We start from the raw sequence: 25,637 nt of genomic DNA, 5'->3' as shown, positions 1-25,637 counted from the left end.
TCCTTTACCTTGAGCTCAGCAAATGCCTCTGGATCATCAGCAAGACCTAATGGGTCAAAGCTGCCACCGGGATAGAGTGGGTCGACAACCTCGCCAAGAGGCCCACCAGCAATACGGTATCCCTCAACGGCTCCCATCAAGACAACTTGGCAAGCCCAGATGGCCAAGATGCTTTGTGCATGGACCAAGCTTGGGTTGCCCAAGTAGTCAAGTCCACCCTCGCTGAATATCTGGGATCCAGCCTTGAACCACACAGCCTCACCAAACTTGACACCATTACGGGCCAAGAGCTCAGGGAAGACACATCCAAGAGCACCAAGCATAGCCCATCTGCAGTGGATCACCTCGAGTTCTCGGTTCTTGGCAAAGGTTTCGGGGTCTGCTGAAAGTCCAGCAGTGTCCCACCCGTAGTCACCAGGGAATTCACCGGTCAAGTAGCTTGGGGCCTCACCGGAGAATGGGCCCAGGTACTTAACACGGTCTGGGCCATACCATGGGCTGCCAGATGAGGCAGGCTTGGAGACAGCCTTTCTCATAGAGATCCTTCCATTTCCAGTGATTTCTGAGGCAGAGGGTGAGAGTTTCACTGCCTGTCCAGCAAAAGAAGGGGAAGAAAGAGCCATTGTAGAAGCTGCCATGGCTTATCAAGAGAAAAGTAAGTGTTTGATGGTATGAAATATTGTTGAAGCTGGTTGTGATGAAGCTGAAGTTAGTTGGGTTTCAGAATATATAGTAGTAAGTAGAGAGAAAGAATCCTCTTATCTAGTGATGTCTATAGCTAAAATCTCATTGGGTATCAAGATCCCATGTATAGCAATTAATGCACTCTTGGCAATTCCAATCCATCAATTTTCCAGGATGTTCACTAAGGGGGACCCAACCAATTTTGTCCTCCTATATGTGGCTGCAAGGCTTGAAATCTATTCTATGAATTCTCGAGCTTCAATATGATATCTTTTATCCATTGGGAATTTCTCAAGATTTTATCCACCATGACTATAGCTCATTCAGTGTAGAACTATGGTTTGGCATTTCACTAAGTAAATTGAGGAAAAACTGAAATTCACTTGTATTAGATTATCAATTACTGATGTTTGTCAAAAGATTAACCTGTAATTGCTTAATAAGCAAAGGTGGATCAAGATTTGAATTTTATGAGTTTTGAATCTAGGACTAGACCTTAAGTAGTATATCCGTTGTCCCAATTTGTGTGGCACAATTGCAATTTCGAGAGCCAACCAAGTTTTTCTTTGATGGAAATTTGTTTACATGTCTTTTAAATATTTCAAGTTATTAATTATTGTGATTTATAGTAGTACTTTTTATTTTTAGATAACCGTGGTATCCAGTGTTTGCCACTTCCCACCAACATGGGATTTGAACCTAAGATCACTAAGGTTCTCAACCCACTTCATTGATCATTAGCCCATAACCTTGAGTGCATTGTGATTTATATTATTGTTTACATAGTTTCCAAGTACATAGATTTTATTTCAAAAAAATTAAAACTTTTGTGTCCAAATTGACTGTCAAAGTTTAAAAGTTTGAATTTCAAAATTCTAAAACAGAGGGAGCAGTAAATAGATTCTGAATTTGATTACATACATATTTAATGATTCTTGTAACACATACATTATTTGGGCAAAAGCTAATTGGTTCTGTCAAACAGTATGCGGAAGACTACCTCTGTCCCTGTTAATAAGTGATATGATTGTATTAGTATTTTTATAATGTCAATGCATAGAACTTAATTGCCTTTCTAGTAAGTGTCATGTATAGCTTACTTTTATCTTCTTCTTACTATGTCCTTTTGGCTCTGGTCATTACTATGTGCCATGTTTGGAAGGATGCCTGCCTCTGTTAAGCTCACACATGCATGTAAGGAAGGAATAGTATAGAAGAAATTTATGAATTTGTTCAAATTAAAGATGCTAATTAAATTAAGGTACACGTAAACCTAAGTATTATGACCTGGAAACTCATATAGCAGTACTTGCTACATTCAGACTACAAAGCATATTGGTTTTCCCTTTTAACTGAAATGTCATTGGTCTAGTAGTAAAATAATATGATGATCCTTTTTACTTGTTGAAAGAAAAATGAGGAATCATGTAATAACATCATATCGTTCAGCATTATTATTTGCACTGATTTTGAGTATTACTTCTTGAGAATTAATTGAATTCCATAAGTTTCTCCGGTCTGTAAATTTAAGTTTTAAGCTTTTAACAGCTTTCTAGTTTTTCTAGTTACCATATCCCAAATGCAGCTTCGGTCTTTTTTGCTATGCTCTTCTTTTTTTTCCCTTTGGTATGAAAATTGAAAATGGCAATATATGATACATGTCTTTGGAAAGTGAAACTCAGAACTACATCATCATTGAGATATAACAAACATTTATTCTATTGTCAACTCACTCACAACAACTTTACAAGGCCATCAAGCAATCAAATTTTAAGAATTATATTATGATATTTATTTTCCGGGAACGAAGTTTGTGGCATAGGCCCAGGCGTTGTTGTTAACTGGATCTGCTAGGTGGTCAGCAAGGTTCTCCAATGGACCCTTTCCTGTAACAATGGCCTGAACAAAGAATCCAAACATAGAGAACATAGCAAGTCTACCGTTCTTAATCTCCTTTACCTTGAGCTCAGCGAATGCCTCTGGATCATCAGCAAGACCTAATGGGTCAAAGCTGCCACCAGGGTACAGTGGGTCGACAACCTCACCTAGAGGCCCACCAGCAATACGGTATCCCTCAACAGCTCCCATCAAGACAACTTGACAAGCCCAGATAGCCAAAATGCTTTGTGCATGGACCAAGCTTGGGTTGCCCAAGTAATCAAGTCCACCCTCGCTGAATATCTGGGCTCCAGCCTTGAACCACACAGCCTCACCAAACTTGACACCATTACGGGCCAAGAGCTAGGGGAAGACACATCCAAGAGCACCAAGCATAGCCCATCTGCAGTGGATCACCTCAAGTTCACGGTTCTTGGCAAAGGTTTCTGGGTCTGCTGAAAGTCCAGCAGTGTCCCACCCGTAGTCACCGGGGAATTCACCGGTCAAGTAGCTTGGAGACTCAATATGATATCTCTTATCCATTGGGAATTTCTCAAGATTTTATCCACCAGGACTATAGTTCATTCAGAGTAGAACTATGGCGTAGCATTTCACTAAATAAATTGAGTAAAAGCTGAAATTCATTTGTATCAGATTATCAATTACTGATGTTTGTCAAAAGATTAACCTGTAATTGCTTAATAAGCAAAGGTGGATCAAGATTTGAACTTTATGAGTTTTGAAATGTAGGACTAGACCTTAAGCAGTATATCCTCCGTCCTAATTTATGTGGCACAATTGAATTTCGAGAGTCAACCAAGTTTTTGTTTGATGGAATTTCTTTATATGTGTTTTAAATATTTCAAGTTGTTAATTATTGTGATTTATAGTAGTACTTTTTATTTTTAGATAACCATGGTGTCCGGTATTCGCCACCTCCCACCAACATGGGATTTGAACCTAAAACTTCTGAGGTTCTCAACCCACTTCATTGACCATTAGACCTTGGGTTCATTGTGATTTATAGTATTTCAAAAAGCTTAAAACTTTTGTGTCCAAATTGATGTTGACACCTAATTTTTACCCCCCCATAACTAAGTTTAATTTCGAGTTCTTCGATTCTTAATAAGATTACAACATTTATTTTATTGAATAAAGGAAATTTTCAAAAATATTTATTGGGGTAATTTCATCACTTTAAGTAGCAATAACATGTTATCGTGCCCGACTATATGAAATTATATGCTTTGGTTACTTAAATGGCTATTTTCTATAAAATAATCAAAGTTTGTCTTGAAATAATTTCGAATGGTTAATCTTGGTCTAAACATAATTTAATCTCAAAAATAATTTGTTCATATAAATATTTGTTTAAATTTTATTAAATCAAGAAGCTCGGAATTAAAGGAAATATTAATTGATTTCGAATTTTGATTCAATTCGGCCAACCTATCAGCTTTGACCACAATTACATAATCCACCCAATTAAATCAATATTGTCCCATTTTATAAACTACAAATAGCAGCCCACTTTCTTAATTTAGCTTACTAGCCTTGCCAACCTAATAGTTAAGATCAGCCCTTTCCCCTTTCAGTTGGGCCGTTAGTCCAAAACTTTCAGATGACCCAACAATTTTCAAATGACAGCAAACCCAACCCATTTTCTCAGCAATCTTTTTCTTTAATTATATTGACCGCCCCAGCCCAACAACAACATCCGATTCATAACCAGGCCCAATTTCAGCATCCCCACCAGCCTATTTTGCTCTGTTTTCTCAAGCAGGCCTAAATCAACCACCTGTGACCCGATCCAACCCAATTCCCTTTACCCCCTTTATCTTCTTTCTCTTCAAACCAAGGGAAAACCAAAAACAGCTGTAATACTGCAACACCACCACCTTCATTGACAACACAAGCAACCAACAACGGCGAAAAATCCGAATCCATCAACCCGATAACCCGACTCCACCAGCCCCAACCTTTTTGTTTGCTCTCCACACGCATATCACGCGTTAGAAAGACGAGAAAGGAATCTAAGAAAAAATCAGTCCCAAATCTTCTAGAACGAGCCTAGGTGTCATCCCCAACGATTCAATCCCGTGTTTCTCGGATAAGATTGTACGATTTCGTACAGAGTTGGATGATTTTCATTGGTTCTTGGAAAGAGTCCGTTTTTCCTAAATGGTATTAGTCTACCTGTTGCAAATTTCTCCAAAAAAAATCCAAAGTTGGTATGTTTTGGGCTAAAAAATGAGGCTATGGGAAGATGGGATTCTGAATTTCGAATTTCTCTTTTTTTTTAAATCCCTAGATTACCCCCAATTCATCCCATATGTAAGGATCCATTGGGTCACTGGGATGGGGGGATTTTTTTTTAGACGGGACTCTCCTCTTTTTTTCTAGGTTCACAACCTTAGAGGTAAAGGGATTCCAACTGGGGGGTTTGGAAAATTTCGCAAAAGTATCGAGGGTTTTGGGGTCGAAAAACTTTAGGAAAAAATTTCTTAAATTAGGAAATTGATAGAGAGGGCTAAGTTCAGAAACCAAGGAGGAAGTTTCCAGAGAAAGGAAACAAAGTTTTTAATATAGGTGTCTTTGGTCGACGACTAGTTCGAGCTTTCGTGGTCACCATGTTAAAATTTCTAGTGGTGTTGAAATCCGGTCGTCATCTCAACAACCCATTTTGCTGCTCTGAAACAGGTAAACGCACCTTTTCCTTTGAGTTTGTTTTGCTTCTTCATCTCATCCTTCATAGTTTTGTAATTATAGTGATAGTGGGATGGTTTTTTGTAGATGGTTGTTATGGTCATAGGATTTGCTTGAAAAGATTGTCGTTATGTTGTTCGTTGCATAAATGTCTACACTCCAATCCTTCGCTCCACTTTTGATTTCGTATGTTTCGGTTCGATCGTTTTGACAAGCCACTGTTCTAACCAAATGTTTGATTTTGTCTTTTGATTAAATGTTTATGTGTTTATATGTTTCAATTCTGTAAATATTAATTATCGCATCTCATGGCATATCCCTGCATTATTTAAACTGTTTTGGGGTTTCGTGGATGTCCGGCCCTTGTTGTTCAATTTCAAAATGTGTTGGAAATACGAATATCTTATTAGCACGTGAGTCATCTAACACTGTTCATATTTTCAAACTCAAGTTGTCCTTTTGAGAATCAGTGTTCAAACTACTCTAGACACAGAGGATAGAACGAAACCAAAATCCTATTTTAGGCATGAGTCTAGGACGACCCAGTACCCGAGTGGGGTATTGGGCCCATTAGAAAACCTACCCTACGTCTATTGACCCCGAGTTAATTACAGACGAATCATATTTATGTGTTGAAAAAAATACATGCTTGTCTAATTCAATCCATTATCCTTTGGGGTCCGGGGAAGGCTTATCTTTGTCTGCTTTCATGTAGGATATGACTCAACTACATTCCCACGAAAAGTTCAAGGGACCACATGAGCGCAGGAGAGAAAAAGATTGTTAGAACACACATTGGGCATCTTCCTTCTTTGATCGAGATGGACGCTTAGCCCGAAATTATCCATGTACTAATAAATTTTTGGGATGATCAGAATATGGTATTTCGCTTTGGGGATGTTGAATTGACTCCTACCATTGAAGAGGTATTGATTTGTTACAAGAGTACGGAAATATGTTTTAAGAGAAGGGAGACACCTGATAAGAACATTTTAGTCCCGGTTGTGTGGGATCGTCAAAAGATCAAGGAGGTATTTTTAACTGACGACGACACCAGGCTAGGAGAACATGTAGAGAAAATATCATTTTTCGTGAGTTGTATCGTCGGTTCAGGAGATTCAATGCTTTTCACAAATTTGGGCATAAATATGAGTCAGAAGCAAAATGGACAGAGTCGAGAGCCTTTGCATTTGCGGTAGGCCTACTTGGAACCATGGTGTTCCCATAAGGGGAAAATGACACAATTCATTCGAGGGTTGTCTCGGTGACCTATGCACTCTTCTTTGGAATGGAGTACAATTATAAAAAGGTATTTCACAACTTAGATCCTATGATTGTTGCCGACTTATATCAAACTTTGGGAAGGTGTCAAGTCGAGAATCGTTTCTTTCAAGGCTGCAACCTTATGTTACAATGGTGGATGATGATTCATTTGGTGAAAAATCCTAGAATAACACAACCTGACCACAAAACAAGGTGGAATCTGCTAGAATCGCACGACATGTGGTTGTTTTTACACAGGTTCAAAAGGGAAGCATCTCATGAATTTTGGTTTAAGACTATTGGAGAATTAAGAGATGACGATGCCCAATGGTCCCTTAACTATCTTCATTTAGGGAAATACATTATTCGAGGGGGCGAGTGGCCTTTTCTAGTACTTCCGGGTATCAGGGGAACCTGTCCCTACAATTTTGGTAGAGTTCTTAGGCAATTTAAGATCAAGAAGGAGACGCCTCAAATCGATTCTATGCTCAGATTCTTCACCGAATATGATGAAAGCGAGCCCCCGCTCAAAGACTACATGATAAACGGATTTAAAAGGAGAAGGTGGACGGAAGTCTCTTTCCATATAGGGTATGAACCTGAAGTCAACGATACTTACAAGGAGTGGTTAAAAAAGAGCCTTGGCGGAGCATTAATTTCGGGGCCAAACGTGCCCACTTGGGTCGTGGATGTAGAATCCGAGCATCAGATCCGACTCCACAAGCTTCAGGATAAATTTTAGAAAAGTGAAATCGCGCACCGACATCGCATGTAGAAGATGCTTTAACAATACGTATGTTGAGGGAAGAGTTGAAAAGAGCTAGGCAAGAGGCTGATGATGCTAGGCAGTGTTTAATCGATTTGGATGATAGCATGGCCTCTCAACTCGATAGTATAGGGAAAATAACTTACCACAGCAAGGCACAATTATACGGGAGTCATCTGATCATCAATAGGTATCAAATAGCACAGGAGGTGAACAAGGAAAAGAAGGCAAAGACAGACAAAGGAGCCTCCGGTAGCTAGTTTTTCTATTTCCCCTGTGTGGGAACTCATTTTCTTTCATGTTTTTTCCCTTTTTCCCTAAAGATTGTATCCCTCTTTTCTTATTTTTTTTGAAGGCATTTATGCCCTTTTTCGTGTCTATATAAGTTAGGGGATAATGGATTGACTTTAAGGAAGCATATATTTTCTTCAAAATCGTTAGGCCTGAACCCTTGTCTCAAAAAGGGTCACCCCAGTTAGGATACACATTATTATAATGTTTTGTGTGATATAATTGTCTTATGTTCTTATGTGTGTTTATTTGGATCAAAGGCAAGTTTATTCGCTATACTCCTATGGATGAATTTGTCTATGACTCAAAAAACTCTATGTGATTATTTCTTGTCAAATATTTTGCATTACTTATCACATACGGAAACTAACACATCTGCCTTTGAGTTGTTTTACTTAACAGATAGTAGAAACTACTCTGTGTTGATATAAGCTGGAAGAACATCCCTATTTTACCCGGTCAAAAGCGCACAAAATCCCATCCTCTGACCATTATTTAATAATACTAGAAATAATGAAGAAAACGCATTGACCATCAGAGACAATCTAATAGTGGAACAGAATGAGATGATTACGGAACTCGCAAGAAAGCTTGAAATGCTTCAGGGGGAAATAAATTGTACTCGAGATTCGGCTCACCTGGCCATCACTGTTAATGCTCCCGCTCCAGGAGGACATGGGACTCCACTCCAAATCCCTTCCCTTAGTACGCCTATTCTCGGGGATCAGCCAAATAACATATCATCCGTCTCTGCCCCTTCACTTGTCCAAAATACCAATCGCGAAAATAACCCAGATGCCTACCATCCACAAAATCCATCTCTAACCCCACAAAACCCATCTACGAATCTATTCCCAAATCCCCAAAACACATTTTCAAATCAAGAAAATTCATTCCCAAATCCACAGGATTCACTTCCAAACCCGTAAAATCCATCAAATCTATTCCTGAATCCACCAAATTCGTTTCCAAATCCACAGAATTCTCCTCCAATTCCACCAAACCACTCGTAAATTCCATAAAACCTTCCTAAATTTCAAAACGTCCTCCCCACCTACCAACAAACTTTCTTTCATTTGCAAAATCAAGCCTCCTTTCCAAAGCCCCCTCATGCCATCATATCCCCTGACATCTATAATCCCCTACCTAATTTTGATATGGACCATTACTAAGAGAAGGAGAAAGAGTGGATGATCGAGCATGAAATTAGGTTGCTAGCTATGAATGAAGAGATCATGAGGATCAAAGAATCTCATGAAGCGAGGGACCACGACGGTTTAGGGTACGATGACTTATGTGTTCACTCTAGAGTAGATCTACCAGAAGGGTACAAGGTCCCCAAGTTTGAAGTGTTTGATGGTGCTGGGAATGGCCCATCTGAGGAGGTACTGTGAGCAACTGGTAGGGATCGAGAAAAATGAGGCGTTATTGATGCACCTATTCAGCCGAAGTTTAAGCGGTGAGCCTTAGAGTGGTTCATGTATCAGCAGCCAAAAAAAATGGACTGGTTGGAAAGCATTGGCTAAGGGTTTCTTCGACAGGTTCTCATTCAACATTAAAATTATCTCGGACCGGTATTCACTAGATCGAATCAAACAAAAGAGTGATGAGAGTTTTCGAGACTATGTTTTTCGTTGGAGGAAGGAAGCTGCCAAAGTGCAACCCTCCATGTCTGTGGAAGAAATGGTATCCGTGTTCTCTCACGCTCAAGAAGGAGAATATTATACCAGGATGGTGTCCGTTTCAGGGCAACTTTTGCAGATTTGGTAAAAATCGGGTAATCACTGGAAGAAGGTATTCGTATAGGAAAAAATTGCCAAGACCCCAACATCGTTCGAAACTGTTATGTTCTCGAAGAAGAAAAAAGAGGATGTAGGCACGGTTTCTGCTGATTCTATTGCAAAAACGAAAAAAAGGTTCAACTCTAGGAATATTTTCTCTTTTCCACCATCACCAAACTTTCAGCATGTATTCTACACCCAACCCCAATACCAAGCTTCACTTCCAAATGTCCAACCTCAGTACCAAACTCCACTCCCAAATAGTCAACCCCAGTACCAAGCTCCACTCCTAAATGTCCAATCCCAATTCCAAGCTTCGCAGCCAAATATTTTTCCCCAATGTCAAGTTCCACCGCCGAATTATCATCCTAATATCCAATCCACTCTTCCAAACATCCGAACAAACATCCAAGGACCTCCAAATTATCATTAAGTGCTTCCTCCTGCAAATCAAAATCATTATAACACTCCGCATCCAAACATAAAAAATAAACCTCCCCAAAACTTGACGCTGCTTGCTGAAAGTCGCACCCAACTATTTGAAAGATTGAAAAATGTCGGTCACTTGTAATCGATCCAGCCAAATCTTGTCAATCCCAACTCTCGATTTTATCATCCTGATCAAAATTGTTCTTATCATTCAGGAGCAGCAGGGCACAGTACCGAGGACTGTTTTATCTTAAAACAGAGGATCCAAGATCTGATTGATCAAAAGGTCATCACACTTCAGTCATCGACACTAAATGTCAATAGTAACCCATTGCCTAATCATGGGGGATCTACTATTAACATGATTGAAATAAAATGAGAATGGGTGTCTGGCAAGACTATTACTAAGATGAATTCAGAAGACTGCAAAAGGGCAGAAGAGGTAGAAAAGATAGAGAGAGTTGTGGCTACCTTAAGTGTCAACGAAAAATCCCCATTTATAGTGATAACGGCCCCTATCCAAGTGTACAGTCCCCCGCCAAGAAAGGAATATATTGTAAAAACCGTTGTTGCCTAAGGGATGATGCAATCGGGATGATGCTACATCCCTAAAGAATTGACCAACAAAAAAGATTCACAGAAAAGGCCAACCACTAAAGGGGAGGCTGAGGAATTTTGGAGGCGTATGCAACCCAAAGATTATTCAATTGTCAAACATTTAGAGAAGACGCCAGCCCAAATCTCCATTTTGGCACTATCAATGAGTTCGCAATACCACCGATAAGCTTTATCAAAGGTCTTGGATGAAGCGTATGTTCCCGTAGGAATGAGTGTTGAGAACATGACTGCGATGATAGGAAACATTGTGGGGAATCATCGTATATCATTCAGTGATGAAGAGTTGCCTTTTGAAGGAGTGATGCACAATAAAGCCTTGCATGTCACTGTCATTTGCCAAGATTATGCGATTAATCAGGTATTAATAGATGATAGATCTGGTGTGAATATTTGTACCCTCTCTACGTTGGTTCAAATGGGCTATAATTTGGGAAAAATTCATCAAAGCCACGTAAATATGAGAGCATTCGATGGAGGGCAGAGAGATACCATAGGAGAAATTGATTTGTACATCCAAATAGGACCTGCTGAGTTCAAAACTAAGTTTCATGTTATGGATATTCATCCTAGCTACAACCTGATCTTGGGAAGACCATGGATACATGGTACAAAGGCCATTTCATCACCCCATCATCAACTATTGAAGTTCATTTGGGATCATGAAGTAGTCATCCAAGGGGAAGGAAGCCGAGCGGATCGTCCCAATGGTTATGTGCTGGTGATTGAAGATGTTCCAAAGGGTAGTAGTTTCTATACGGTTGAAATTATAAATGCTGTGGAGAAGGATCTGACGCTCAAAGGGACAATGCCTTCTGTCTACAAAATAATTGCGACGGTGATATTAAGAAATAGATTCGAGCCTGGTCGGGGTTTGGGTACGAATCTACAAGGAATTATTGAGCCTATTATGATCCCAGAGAAAGCCTCTAAATATGGGTTAGGATATCAGCCTACCGAGAAGGATATGGTTGAGGATAAGTCAGAGCAGAGTCTGTGTAGGCCCTTTTCGCTTCTGTACCAACATTTCCTATACGGGACGTGTCGAATGATGATGTTCTTGAGTATGGGATAGGAGATTTTTTTGAGGGATGCAATGCTATACCAGAAGATTTCACAAAGTCCGGTGGGGTGAAGAAGATTACTCCAGGGGAGGCCTTGAAAAACTAGACCTCCACTCCAACTCGTCGCCCATCGTGGTAGATGAAAGGGCAATTAATAATAGTTTTAAAATCAGTGATGATCTGGAAGAGGCCCCACGATCCACACTTTATATCTTAAAACTTTATTTTTATATTTTACTGCTTTCAAAAAGGCATGGACTAGTATTTGCGCGAGTCATGAGCCATGGTTTTGTAATTATCTCGCAAATTTCATTGAAAAGGCCTTCATTCATTTAAAAAAAAATTATTATTCTTGAAACATTCCTATTCGTATATTTTATTATTATCTTATTATCATCTAACTTGGTTTGTTTGTCCATTACAGTAACAGTAACTTAAAATCTGCCAATGTCATGTCATATCAAAGCTTAGACGAACAAAATAAGGGGAATGATGATGATTGGAAGGACGGTGATGAGGAACAATTATTTGAAGATATAGAGGAGTTTGAGAATCGACAAAAGCCTAACCTAGAGGAAACTAAAATAGTCAACTCGTAGATCAAGATAAAATCAAAGAAACAAGTGTTAGCGTCCACTTGGCGGAAGCACAAAAGAGAGAGCTCATTCACCTGTTACGGGAATATATTGACGATTTTGCTTGGTCCTATGATGATATGCCGAGATTGAGCACCAGTATTATGTCGCATAAGTTGCCAATAAATCCAGAGTTTGATCCAGTTAAGCAAAAAATGCGGAAATTCAAGCCAGATTTAAGTCAAAGATCAAGGAAGAAGTGACAAAACAAATCCAGTCTAAGGTTGTGGAGGTCACAAAATATCCAACATGGTTGGCCAACATTGTCCCTGTGCCGAAGAAGGACGGCAAGATTCAAATTTGTGTTGACTATAGAGACTTGAATAGAGCCAGTCCTAAAGATAATTTTTCGTTGCCCAACATCCACATCCTTATCGATAACTGTGCAAAGCATGAAATTCAGTCATTCGTCGATTATTTTGCCGGGTATCATCAGATATTGATAGATGAGGAAGATGCAGAAAAGACGACTTTTATTACGCCCTGGGGTATTTATCATTACAGGGTAATGTCGTTTGGTCTCAAGAATGCGGGTACAACATATATGAAGGCTATGATGACGATTTTCCATGATATGATCCATAAATAGATTGAGGTGTACGTGGATGATATAATTATCAAATCCCGCGAGAGGTCGGATCATCTGACTCATCTGGAGAAATTCTTCAACAGATTAAGAAAGTACAGTTTAAAGTTAAATCCTGCTAAGTGTGCTTTTGGTGTGCCATCAGGGAAGTTGCTGTTCATAGTTAGCAGAAGAGGCATCGAGTTAGACCCATCCAAAATCAAGACAATCCAGGACTTGCCATCGCCAAGGACTAAGAAGAAAGTTATGAGTTTCATGGGTCATTTGAATTACATTAATAGCTTCATCGCTCAATCGACATTCATATGTGAGTCAATTCTCAAGATGTTGAACAAAAATGCATTGAATGAGCGGACAGAAGAATATCAGAGAGCTTTTGACCACATCAAAGAATATCTATCTGCACCACCGATTTTGGTTCCACCAAGAGAAGAAATTTCATTATTGCTTTACCTGCCAGTCTCAGAAAATGCTTTTGGATGTGTCCTCAGGCAACATGATAAGACCGGTAGAAAAGAGAAAGCCATTTACTACTTGAGTAAAAAGTTTACGCCATATGAAGCCCGTTATACTCTTGTAGAAACGACATGTTGTGCTTTGACTTGGGCTACACAAAAGTTGAAGCATTATCTGTCTTCGTACACGACATACATCATCTCGAGAATGGATTCATTGAAGTATATAATACAGAAGACTATGCCCACAGGAAAGCTAGCCAAGTGGCAAATATTGCCGAGCGAGTTTGACATCATGTATGTAACTCAAAATGCAATCAAGGGGAAAGCTTTGACAGATAATTTGGCAGAGAATCCAATTGATGATGAGTATGAACCACTTCGAACTTACTTCCCATATGAGGAAATTTTATTTGTGGGAGAAGACATTACAGAAATTTACCCTGGATGGAGGTTATTCTTTGATGGAGCGGTCAAGTTCAAAGGTTCAGGAATCAGAGCAGTGTTGGTCTCAGAAATGGGTCAACATTATCCAGTAACTACTAAGTTGCGTTTCCCATGCACCAACAACATGGCCGAATATGAAGCTTGCATCCTGGGTCTCAAATTGGCACTTGATATGGGTGTTCGTGAATTGCTAGTCATCGGGGATTTAGATTTGCTGATTCACCAGGTACGGGGAGAATGGGCGGTAAAAAATTCCAAGATTACTCCTTATGTTGAGCTGGTACAGGAATTATGTGGAAAATTCAAAGAAGTTGATTTCAGACATATCCCAAGAATACAAAATGAGTTTGTTGACGCTTTGGCCACTATATCCTCTATGATTCGGCACCCAGATCAGAGTTATATTGATCCTTTGGAAATAAGCTTGAAGGAGAAACTTGCGTACTGTGCACATGTTGAAGAGAAGCCCGATGGAAAGCCATGGTACTATGACATTAAAAGGTATTTAGAATCTGGAATATATCCTGAAGAGGCCAGCAACAACCAAAACAAACAACCCAACGTTTGGCAAAAAACTACTTTCCAAGTGGGGAATTTCTTTTTAAGAGGACACCTGATTTAGGATTTTTAAGATGCGTAGATGCTGTGGAAGCCAATTAATTGATAAAAGAAGTACACATAGGAGTTTACAGACCCCACATGAATGGGTTTGTCCTTGCCATAAAGATCCTGAGAACGGGCTACTTCTGGATGACTATGGAGAATGATTTAGTAAGTATGTGCAGAGATGTCCAAAATGTCAGACACATAGAGATTTGATTCGAATGCCTCCACACGAGCTTCATGAAATGAATTCACTTTGGCCTTTCGTAGCTTGGAGCATGGATGTTATCGGACCGATAGAGCCATCAGCATCGAATGGGCATAAATTTATTTTTGTTGCCATTGACTACTTCACTAAGTGGGTCAAAGCTGCGTCATATAGAGTCGTCACTAAGAAAATGGTTGCAGATTTCGTTAGAATAACTTGATTTGCCGATTCGGAGTGCCGTAATCAATCATTACTGATAATGGGGAAAACTTGAACAGTCACTTGATGAAAGAAATTTATGATCAGTTCAAAATTGTGCATCGCAACTCTACCGCATATCGTCCACAGATGAATGAAGCCGTAGAAACTGCCAATAAGAACATCAAGAAGATCTTGAGAAAGATGGTCAAAATGATAGATCATGTCATGAGATGTTACCTTATGCTTTGCTAGGTATCGCACAACAGTTAGAACCTCCATCTGGTCAACTCCCTATTTGTTGGTTTACGGGAATGAAGTTGTGATACCTGCTGAGGTTGAAATACCTTCCCTGAAGATTATTCAAGAGGTCGGACTAAGTAACAAAGAGTGGGTCCGCGCTCGTTGTGAAGAACTCATGTTGATTGATGAAAAGAGAATGGTTGCCATGTGTCATGGTCAGTTATATCAGCACAAGATGATTCGTGCTTTCAACAAGAAAGTGAGAGCTCGAACATTTGAAGTTGGGCAATTAGTTCTCAAATGCATACTTCCTCACCAAAAAGATTACAAGGGCAAGTTCGCTCCAAATTGGCAAGGTCCATACATTGTTCGCAAGGTACTATCTAGAGGGGCTCTGATTTTTTCTGAGATGGATGGCCATGAGTGGACCAAACCAATCAATTTTGATGTGGTGAAAAGATACTATGTTTGAAGGGCGTTCTAGTTTTGTGGTTCTTAGTTTATCTGTAATCGCCATGTAATAATGTGTTTTATGATGTGTAATTGCCTAGAACACCTTTCCCTTTATGTACGAACTACGTTTGACCTGAATTCCCAAGAAAGGGATACGTATGCGGCCTATATCGGCTTCGGTCAACCCATTAATTTGTTTTGTATATTCTTAGCGTAATCCTAAACTACGTTTGACCTGATTCCTGCTTCAACGGGATACGTAGGCGCCCCAACGGTTCGATCATATAACCCTAGGAAATGAAAACTGGAGCAGAATTTTTTAGAAGGAATATCGAAAATTCACAAGAGAAGATCAACATCCAACAAAGAGAATGAAGATCAGCAAAGACTTTAGATCCACTCAAGATGATATCATCTCAGACTACTTTAAACTGGGGCAGAAATTTTAAGGGAGACCTCAAAATTTCAATCAAATACTGGAATATATTTCAGATTCGCCAGCACTAGAGGTCGAAGTTGAGATTTGAGAATAACCACCTGTGATAAAGTCTAGGAAGAATGAATCTCCATCTTTGATAAAACCTCTGGTAGAGAGCCTCGACAATCCTGAATCTCAGCTATCCTCCGTCAAACGTCAGACATTGTTAGAATCAAGAGAAAGAAGGTCGTTGAGCTAGCACATGACATGACTGGCAGAGATTTTTCAAAGTTTTGCAGGAGTTCTCAAAACTATTTTCTAAAAATTAAGAGTACTAAAATATATATAAATCTTTTACTTAGTTATTGCCTAGACATCAATTAGGACGGAGAGTCATAAGTGGAAGTCCCAACACGACGAAATACCTAAAAAATGGCGAAGGGTAAATCAAGGATCGAAGGAGGTCAACACGGAGTAGTTTCACTCAAACTAATCATTTTTTATGGGCGCAAGGACCAATACACAAAAATGAAAATCTCTTTCAAAAATCTCCGAGCAAATTGGGAGCCACACCAGAGCACTAATGCTCAAGAACTATTTTTGGGTAGCCCTAAAAATGGGTTTAGTACCCATATATTGAAGACCTTTTGAAGTTGTCCATCTCATTTCTTGAGATCATGGAGGACAAATAAAAGTGTTTTGTCTTCTTTACAAATATTGTATTTAGAATTTTTCTAAAAAGCATTCGCTAGCAAAAACGACTTTGTGTCTACTAATCGTCTACCTTGAGTACAGGTACATGCAGAAAGCAAGATCCTGACAAATGATTTCAGTTGAAACTATTTTTAATTTACCGAAAGAACCACTGCATATCATTGCCGAAAGGGTCATTGCATATTATCGCCAAGAGGGCCATCTTATACCATTGCCCAAGAAAACTATTCAATATCTGTTGACATGCTAGACACAACGCTGGCGTCGAGGATATCATCAGCATTCAATATATCTGTTGACATATAAGACACAACGCTAGCGTCGAGGATATCATCATCATTTTATATCTGTTGACACGCAAGACACAACACTGGCGTCAAGGATATCATTATCATTCAATATCTGTTGATGTACTAGACACGATGCTGGCATCGAGGATATCATCAACATTCAATATATTTGTTGACACGCAAGACACAATGCTGGCGTCAAAGATATCATCATCATTCAATATCTGTTGATGCGCTAGACACAACGCTAGTGTCGAGGATATCATTAGCATTCAATATATCTGTTGACACGCAAGACACAATGTTGACATCAAGGCTATCATCATTATTTAATAGCTGTTAATACACTAGACACAACGCTAGCGTCAAGGATATCATTAGCATTCAATATATCTATTGACACACAAGACACAACGCTAGCATCGAGGATATCATTATCATTTTATATTTGTTTACATGCAAGACATAAACGCTGGCGTCGAGGATATCTCATTATTTTATGAATCAGCACTTGAATGCATCGAGAGAACATGAGTTGAAGGGACGCCTTTGAGTCGCTATCTACGGATAAATAATATAAAAGATTTCCTAGAAATTGACAATTTGAGGGTCATCTATAAGTCATATTATTTGAAATAGGATAGTGTGCAAGATCACCTATGAGTTGATAGCCTGTAGGTCATCCGTAAGCCACAACAACATCCTAATCGGATAGTGTGCAAGATCTCCCAAAAATCAATAGTTCAAAGGTTATCCATAAGTCGCAACTAAATCCTTACCGGAGAATATGCAAGATTATCAAATTGATACATTCAAGGGTTCTCTATAAGTCGCGTCGTATCTAAGATCAATTATGTGCAGGATTACCCAAAGACTAACAATTTGAGAGATTATCTATAAGTCATATTGTATCCAAGGTCGGATGATATGCAAGAACCCCTGAAAGCTAGCGATTGGAGGGATATCTGTAAGCTATCTCTTATCCAAAGTCGAATAATGTGCAGGATTACCTAAAAGCTAGAAATTCAAAGGATATCTGTAAGTCTCCTCTTATCCAATATCAAATAATGTGCAAGATTATCCAAAGATTAATAATTTAAAGGAAATTTATAAATCAATCATCGTCAATAACCAAAAAGGTTATCCTTCCACATACAACAAGAATTATAGGTGACCGAAGAAGTTACCACATCTACACAAGATTACATGGTTGTGGGGACCATTCTTCATTAAATATCATTGATGTCCGAAGGGCCACCCCACTTTGAAGATATATTCAACCGACAAATGTCATAATTATACAACTACCAAGAAGGTTGTTGTGCCTGTTATTTCAAGTTATTTCCTTTCAAACAGGTACAAGAAAGGATGACTTCGCTTTTTAGACAACAACTCACGCGGAGATATGGTAAAATACTATATACCTCTTTCATGAGTTATGCTTATCACTAATGATTTTTGTTTGAGATATTATCGAGAGCAACCGAGAGGATAAAAATCTCAAATCAAAACCACAGGTGAGGACGACTCCAAAAAGGACGCAGCACAACGTGGAACTCTTTCTTAGAAGCAAAACAGGACATAGTCTAGACAGGGATGTCAAACTCTCTGGACGCGAGCTAAAGGATGATCACCACCACCATCTAACCATACCCCTTTTAGAAGGCATGTGGGTATTTTGGGATATTCTGGTTTCATCTTCACCTTCGGGATATTTTCTTTACTCATACCGAGGGTAACCTTCTCTTTCTTTCAAATTCAGGTGACAACATACTTAGAGTTTTGAAAATTATGTCCAGGTAAGTTCTTATCTATGGATGTGAAGGATCCCACATTCATGATTAAGAGGTTACAAACCTCTTTTCTGCAACTCAGTCAACTTGTCACTCATCCTGATCCAAAGATTGTCTAAAAATAGAAGACTATCTTTTCTACCGATAGAGTCGAACTACAAGCAGTTTGATTCCCTGAGTCTCGGGGATATGTAGGCTGGGCTCTATGTAAAAAACTCAACTGAATTCCAACCTCCCCCCAAATCCCTCTATTCCATAGCTTTTTGATTTTTTCAAAAACTCCAAAAATTGAGACAACTTGTGAATTTTTTAAAAATCATGCTTTAAATCATGCTTTATGAACTACAAGTGGCCTGAATTCTCATGCCACCTGAGATATGTAGGAAACCTGATGCCAAGGTTCGGTCATAACTCAATAAACTCGTGCTTAAGCCAACCTCTTTCAGATGTGAATTTGTGATCAGACAAAAATTAGGAACGTCAACCTTCCTTTGCCTAGGATTACTTGCATCCACCCTACCCAAAGGGAGGGGGCAGTTGTTGACACCTAATTTTTACCCCCCATAACTAAGTTTAATTCCGAGTTCTTCAATTTTTAATAAGATTACAACATTTATTTTATAGAATAAAGGAAATTTTCAAAAATATTTATCGAGGTAATTTCGTCACTTTAAGTAGCAATAACATGTTATCGTGCCCGACTATATGAAATTATATGATTTGGTTACTTAAATGGCTATTTTCAATAAAATAATCAAAGTTTGTCTTGAAATAATTTCGAATGGTTAAAATCTTGGTCTAAACATAATTTAATCTCAAAAATAATTTGTTCATATAAATATTTGTTTAAATTTTATTAAATCAAGAAGCTCGAAATTAAAGGAGATATTAATTGATTTCAAATTTTGATTCAATTCGGCTAACCTGTCAGCTTCGACCACAATTGAAATTAGATTGGTCATTATTGCGTGCAATTGGCCAATCGATTTTAAATTTGGCCAACATTTGAATAAATCAGCGAAATCTCCAATTACATAATCAACCCATTTAAATCAATTTTGTCTCATTTTGTAAACTACAAACAGCAGCCCACTTTCTTAATTTAGCTTACTAGCCTTGCCAACCCAATAGTTAAGATAAGCCCTTTCCCCTTTCAGTTGGGCCGTTCAGTTGGGCTGTTAATCCAAAACTTTCAGATGACCCAACAATTTTCAAATGGCAGCAAACCCAACCCACTTTCTCAGTAACCTTTTTCTTTAATTATATTGACCGCCCCAGCCCAACAACAACATCCAATTCATAACCAGGCCCAATTTCAGCATCCCCACCAGTCTATTTTCCTCTTTATTCTCAAACAGGCCCAAATCAACCACCTGTTACCCGATCCAGCCCAATTCTCTTTACCCCCTTAATATTCTTTCTCTTCATGCCAAGGGAAAACCAAAAACAGTTGTAATACTACGACACCACTACCTTCATCGACAACATAAGCAACCAACAATGGAGAAAAATTTGAATCCATCAACCCGACAACCCGAATCCACCTTCCCAACCCTTTTGTTTGCTCTCCACACGCGTATCACGCGTCAAAAAGATGAGAAAAGAATCCAAGAAAAAATTAGTCTCAAATCTTCTAGAACGAGCCTAGGTGTCATCCCCAATGGTTCAATCTCGTGTTTCTCATATAAGATTGTACGATTTCGTACAGAGTTGGATGATTTTCATTGGTTCTTGAAAATAGTCCGTTTTTCCTAAATGGTATTAGTCCAGTTGTGGCAAATTTCTCTAAAAAAATCCAAAGTTGGTACGTTTTGGGCTTGAAAATGAGGCTGTGGGAAAATGGGTTTCTGAATTTTGAATTTCTCTTTTTTTTCCAATCCCTAGATTACCCCCAACTCATTCCATATATAAGGATCCATCGGGTTACTGTGATGGGGGAATTTTTTTTTAGACGGGCCTCTCCTCCTTCTTTCTAGGTTCGCAACCTTAGAGGTAAAGGGATTCCAACTGGGAGGTTTGAAAAATTTTGCAGAAGTATCGAGGGTTTTGGGGCCAAAAAATTTTAGGGGAAAACTTCTTAAATTAGGAAATTGATAGAGAGGGCTAATCATCAGAGGTAGAGGTATGGACTGCATACATCTTACCCCCAGACTCCACTAGGTGGGAATACACTGGGCTTGTTGTTGTTGTTGTTGTTGTTGATAGAGAGGGCTAAGTTCAGAAACCAAGGAGGAAGTTTCCATAGAAAAAAAACAAAGTTTTTAGTATAGGTGTCTTTGGTCGACGACTACTTCGAGCTTTCGTGGTCACCGTGTTAAACTTTCTAGTGGTGTTGAAATCCTGTCGTCAGCTCGACAACCCATTTTTCTGCTCCGAAACAGGTAAACGCGCCTTTTTCTTTGAGTTTGTTTTGCTTTTTCATCTCATCCTTCGTAGTTTTGTAATCATAGTGATAGTGGGATGGTTTATTGTAGATGGTTGTTATGGCCATAGGATTTGCTTGAAAAGATTGTCGTTATGTTGTTCGTTGCATAAATGTCTACACTCCAATCCTTCGCTCCACTTTCGATTTCGTATGTTTCGGTTCGATCGTTTTGACTCACCATATTATTTTCATGCTGTTAGTTAGTTTCAATCCATTCTTAATAGTAATCAATGTTGTCATGGTGGTGTTTTTTTTTAGCATAAATGTTGCTGATTTTTCAGTTTAAATAGTATTACTTTCAAGCCAGAATATTGTTATTTTCTGAGTCTAAGTATTATTGGGTTTCAACCCCAAATATTATTGTGTTTTTTAGTCCAAGTAGTGCTGTTTTTAGGCCTGATTATTGCTGTTTTTTAGCCTAAATATCGCAGGTTTTTAGCCTGAATGATGTTTCGAAACTTAAATATTTTTTCCAGACCTTGAACATCATCGTTGAACTCTTTGGTTTTGTTTTGTTGCGTCAAACATGTAAAATTTTCTTAAGTAGCATACAGTTGAGTCGGATCTTATTTGGTTGTCTTTAGAATCGATCAATAACATGTTGGTTGTTTTGTTTCGATTTAAATCGGTCTTCCTTTCGAATTATAGATGACCAAAATAGATAATGTGCTTCTTTCTTCTTGAAAATGACGTTCAAAACTGTTTGTGCTTGAGGCGTTGATTTATTTTTGCTTTCCCCCTTTGTTAAAAATATGTCCAATTCATCTTTTTGTGTCGATTAGAATAGTGGCTTGTCAATATCCTATTATTACGTTGGTCTGATTTTGGCTCATAGGCTTAAAACTCTTAAGGTTTTGCAAAGCTATTATGTAGAAAACAACGATTCTATTGTCTTTTGGATACGAATCTACATCCTCAATATTTCTTTCGATAAATTGTTTCGGAGTCTATCGTTTTCTCTTTTTGTGTTTGTTAATATGTGTCATTTGCTACTACTTGTTGATTCTTTGTTTGTAATACTTGTTTTTTGGTTATCTTCTACCCTGTTTAATTAGCTAGTTCAATATATTAATTTTTTTTAGCTTCAAGAATCTTGTAATGAACTATCACTTGCTGGTCATTGATATCAAAATAAATCAAGATGTGTTCAAACCAAGCTATATAATTGGTTTTTTCTCTTAAGTTTATGCTTTCTGGTTGATAAAGTTTAAGGTGAGATTTCTATGGGTGAAATGAATCAGGAGTTTTACATGATATTTCTTTTAATTAGATCACGCTAGTACTGTTTTATTCATGCACCAAATGTGTTCTTTTCTATGTCATCACTTATCTGTTAAGTATCCAACTTTCAAACATATATTAATTTTCTTACTTTTTACACTGCATGTGGATACGTTTGAGTCCTAAACGGACTCTTTTTCACCTTGGCATCCTCGTTATGGGCCCTTGAGGCTCACCTCGTTGAACTAAGCCCAAAAAAAGGTCCAAAAGCCCATCGTTTGATGTATGGTTACAAGAAGACGGAAGAAAAGGAAATGGATTAAAGCCCTACGTTTGAAGCGGCTAAGAGACAAAAGTCTCAATTATTATTTCATTCTATTTAGTTATTGTTGCTTTTTTTTTTTTTATTTTATTTGTTTGTTCATTTTATTCATTCATTTGGGCCACGAAGTCAAAGTTGTAAATTTAATACAGGTGGAGCGAGACTCGAAAAACATATAATTAGGACAGGTGCAAATGGGTCGAAAGCCCAACTAGATTAGGACAGGGTCGATGGTTTGGGCTTAAAAGCCTAAATCATTACTTTCCCACTTTTTTCCCTTTTTCTTTTCATTTGCTTGTCTCTTTGTGAAGCTAGTTAAATCCCTAACTAAGTCGCTAAAAGTTTGATTTTGCAAAAAAAATTTTCCTTAATCAACTATTTTTCTAGCAAATTAATTTTCCGAAGTTAATCAAAAGAATGTTTTTAAATAGTCCGGATAACCGTAAGTTAACGGACGTTTTAGGTGACTAACACCTTCCTAAAACGTTAATAGGAACCGCTTACTCAGAATCTCTTAACTTAAACAATTTTCTTATTTTGAATTGTTTGAAGTAATTCTCTAAAGGTTTCTTAATTCCTTTTCAAAATTGAGTGGCTACTCTCTTTCAAAATTCAAAATTTTTACAAAACAATTAACTGTCAAAGTTTGAATTTTGAAATTCCAACCGTGCCACATAAATAAAACAGAGGGAGTAGTAAAAAGATTATGAATTTGATTAAATACATATTTAATGAATTTTGTAACACATATACATAATTTGAGCCAAAGCTACTTGGTTCTGTCAAACAGTATGCTGAAGGTTACTCTGCCCCTGTTAATAAGTGATATGATTGTATTAGTACTTTTTATAATGTCAATGCATAGAACTTAATTTCCTTTCTAGTAAGTGTCATGTATAGCATACTTTTATCTTCTTCTTACTATGTCCTTTTGGCTTTGGTCATTACTATGTGCCATGTTTGGAACGATGCCTCACTCTGTTAAATAAGTTGTCACATATGCATGCAAGGAAGGAACAGTATACAAGAAATTTATGAATTTGTTCAAATTAAAGATGCGTGGTTGAGCGGAGATTGAGGAGGGTCGTGTCTATTTCGGAGAATTAGTTTGGATTTATGCCTGGTCGCTCGACAACAGAGGCAATCCACCTGGTCAGGAGATTGGTAGAGCAATATAGGGAAAGGAAGAGGGATCTACACATTGTGTTCATCTACCTGTAGAAGGCGCATGACAAAGTCCCTAGGAAAGTTCTTTGGAGGCGCTTGGAGGTGAGAGGGGTTCCGACGACGTAAATCAGAGTCATTAAGGACATGTACAATAGAGGGACAACTCGGGTGAGGACGGCGGGCGGAGACTCAGATCATTTTTTGGTCGAGACAAGGTTATATCAGGGATCGACTCTCAGTCCATGTCTGTTTGTGTTGGCGATAGATGTGTTGACGCAGAGTATTCAAGGTGAGGTGCCTTGGTGTATGTTATTTGCAGATGACGTAGTGCTGATTGATGAGACGCAGGGAGGTGTAAATGAAAAATTAGAGGTTTAGAGGCATACCCTTGAGTCTTAGGGGTTCAGGTTGAGTAGGTCAAAGATAGAGTATATGGAGTGCAAGTTTAGTGACTCGAAGCAGGAGGCCGAAGTGGTGGTAAGGTTGGATTCCCAGGATGTTTGCAAGAGGGATAGTTTTAAGTATCTCGAATCTATGATTCAGGGGAATGACGAGATTGATGAGGATGTCTCTAAACGTATTGGAGCAGGTTGGATGAAGAGGAGGCTTGCCTCGGGAGTGTTGTGCGATAAGAAGGTGCCCTTAAAGCTTAAAGGTAAGTTCTACGGAGTGGCAATCCGCCTGGCCATGCTGTATGGTGCGGAGTGTTGGCCAGTCAAGAACTTCCATATTCAAAAATTGAAGGTAGCGGAAATGAGAATGTTGCATTGGATGTGTGGGCTTACTAGAGGGATAGAGTTAGGAATGAGATTATTCGGGAGAAGGTGGGAGTGGCGTCGGTGGAAGACAAGATGAGGGAAGAAAGACTGGGATGGTTTGGGCATGTGATGAGAAGGACACAGATGCCCCAGTTCGTAGGTGTGAGAGACTAGCTTTGGATGGTTTCAGGAGGAGTAAAGGCTGACCGAAGAAATAATGGAGAGAGGTGATTAGACATAACATGGAGCTGCTACAGCTTACTGAGGACATTACCCTAGATAGGAAGGTGTGGAGGTCGCGAATAAGGGTGGAAGGCTAGTGCGGGTGTGGGTTGTGACTAGTAGTTAGGGAGCTCTTCTGTAGCCGATTTAGTAACCCTAGGACTGTCCTTTGGTAGGAGCCGCTAGTGTATTCTACTACTAGGTGGGTGTCCTTGTCTTATTTCTTATTTCCTATTTCTTATTTTCATAGTTCGCTTATTTTCGTGTCGCTCTTATTTTTATTGTTATTGTTTCTTATTTCTTAGTTTTCGGTTATGTCACCCATCTTGTTTCATGTATTAATATGACCTTGTTAACTATTCTTTATCTAGAGTCGGGGGTCTATTAGAAACAACCTCTCTACTTCTTTGGAGGTAGCGGTATGGACTGCGTACATTCTACCCTCCCCAGACCCCACTTGGTGGAAATACACTGGGTTTGTTGTTGTTGTTGTTGTAAAGATGCTAATTAAATTAAGGTACACATAAACCTAAGTATTATGACTTGGAAACTCACATAGTAGTACTTGCTACGTTCAGACTACAAAACACATTGATTTTCCCTTTTAACTGAAATGTCATTGGTCTAGTAGTAAAATGTTACGATGATCCTCTTTCACTTCTTGACAGAAAAATGAGGAATCATGCAATAAACTTATATCGTTCAACATTATTATTTGCACTGATTTTGAGTATTGCTTCTTGAGAATTAATTGAATTCCATAAGTTTCTCCGGTCTGTAAATTTAAGTTTAAGCTTTTAACAGCTTTATAGTTTTTCTAGTTACCATATCCCAAAATGTAGCTTCGGTCGTTTTTGCTATGTTCTTTTTTTTTTTCCTTTGATATGAAAGTGGCACTATATGATTCATGTCTTTGGAAAGTGAAACTCAGAACTACACCATCATTGGAATATATCAAACATTTATTCTATTGTCAACTCACTCACAACAACTTTACAAGGC

The 25,637-nt window shown here is 38.6% G+C and overlaps 3 protein-coding genes and 1 pseudogene across 4 annotated transcripts in view; 2 read left to right on the top strand and 2 right to left on the bottom strand.

Moving 5' to 3' along the window:
* The window catches only part of LOC107855768 (chlorophyll a-b binding protein 21, chloroplastic), a 3,960-nt gene extending 3,237 nt beyond the window's left edge, over positions 1-723 (bottom strand). The window contains exon 1 of the mRNA XM_047406754.1: positions 3-723. Coding sequence (XP_047262710.1) covers positions 3-638 — 636 coding nt within the window. The 5' untranslated portion in view covers positions 639-723. The remainder of the gene's footprint in view (positions 1-2) is intronic.
* A 1,663-nt stretch (positions 724-2,386) lies between these two features.
* On the bottom strand, positions 2,387-3,120 carry LOC124895976 (annotated as a pseudogene).
* An 842-nt stretch (positions 3,121-3,962) lies between these two features.
* Positions 3,963-16,785, top strand: LOC124895975. 2 transcript variants are annotated; one of them, XR_007052271.1, is made up of 2 exons: positions 3,963-5,262; positions 5,984-11,884. XR_007052271.1 is itself a non-coding variant. In XM_047406753.1 (2 exons), the coding sequence occupies exon 2, from the start codon at positions 12,945-12,947 to the stop codon at positions 14,220-14,222; it is 1,278 nt and encodes a 425-aa protein (XP_047262709.1). In that variant the 5' UTR covers positions 4,011-5,262; positions 11,902-12,944; the 3' UTR covers positions 14,223-16,785. The 2 variants fall into 2 exon arrangements, 1 of the variants encoding a protein (XP_047262709.1); XM_047406753.1 differs by lacking the exon at positions 5,984-11,884 and adding an exon at positions 11,902-16,785 and having other exon boundaries at positions 4,011-5,262.
* LOC124896248 lies at positions 14,425-15,324 on the top strand. The gene is made up of 2 exons (XM_047407786.1): positions 14,425-14,561; positions 14,865-15,324. Exons 1-2 carry the CDS (start codon positions 14,425-14,427, stop codon positions 15,322-15,324), a joined length of 597 nt encoding a protein of 198 aa, XP_047263742.1.
* Positions 16,786-25,637: the final 8,852 nt, after the last annotated feature.

Source organism: Capsicum annuum, chromosome 2, assembly GCF_002878395.1.
Source record: "Capsicum annuum cultivar UCD-10X-F1 chromosome 2, UCD10Xv1.1, whole genome shotgun sequence".
In the NCBI taxonomy this organism is placed as follows: Eukaryota; Viridiplantae; Streptophyta; class Magnoliopsida; order Solanales; family Solanaceae; genus Capsicum; species Capsicum annuum.
Note: the sequence above shows the minus strand (reverse complement) of the source record. Positions and strands in the feature narration are given on the sequence as shown.

What these genes read in the sequence shown, in the direction of transcription:
- LOC124896248 (XM_047407786.1), top strand. Translation starts at nt 14,425, where the DNA reads ATGCCTCCACACGAGCTTCATGAAATGAATTCACTTTGGCCTTTCGTA. An exon ending in GCCATTGACTACTTCACTAA is followed by an intron (nt 14,562 to 14,864) that starts GTGGGTCAAAGC and finishes ATGCTTTGCTAG; the next exon opens with GTATCGCACAACAGTTAGAA.
- LOC124895975 (XM_047406753.1), top strand. Translation starts at nt 12,945, where the DNA reads ATGAGTTTCATGGGTCATTTGAATTACATTAATAGCTTCATCGCTCAA.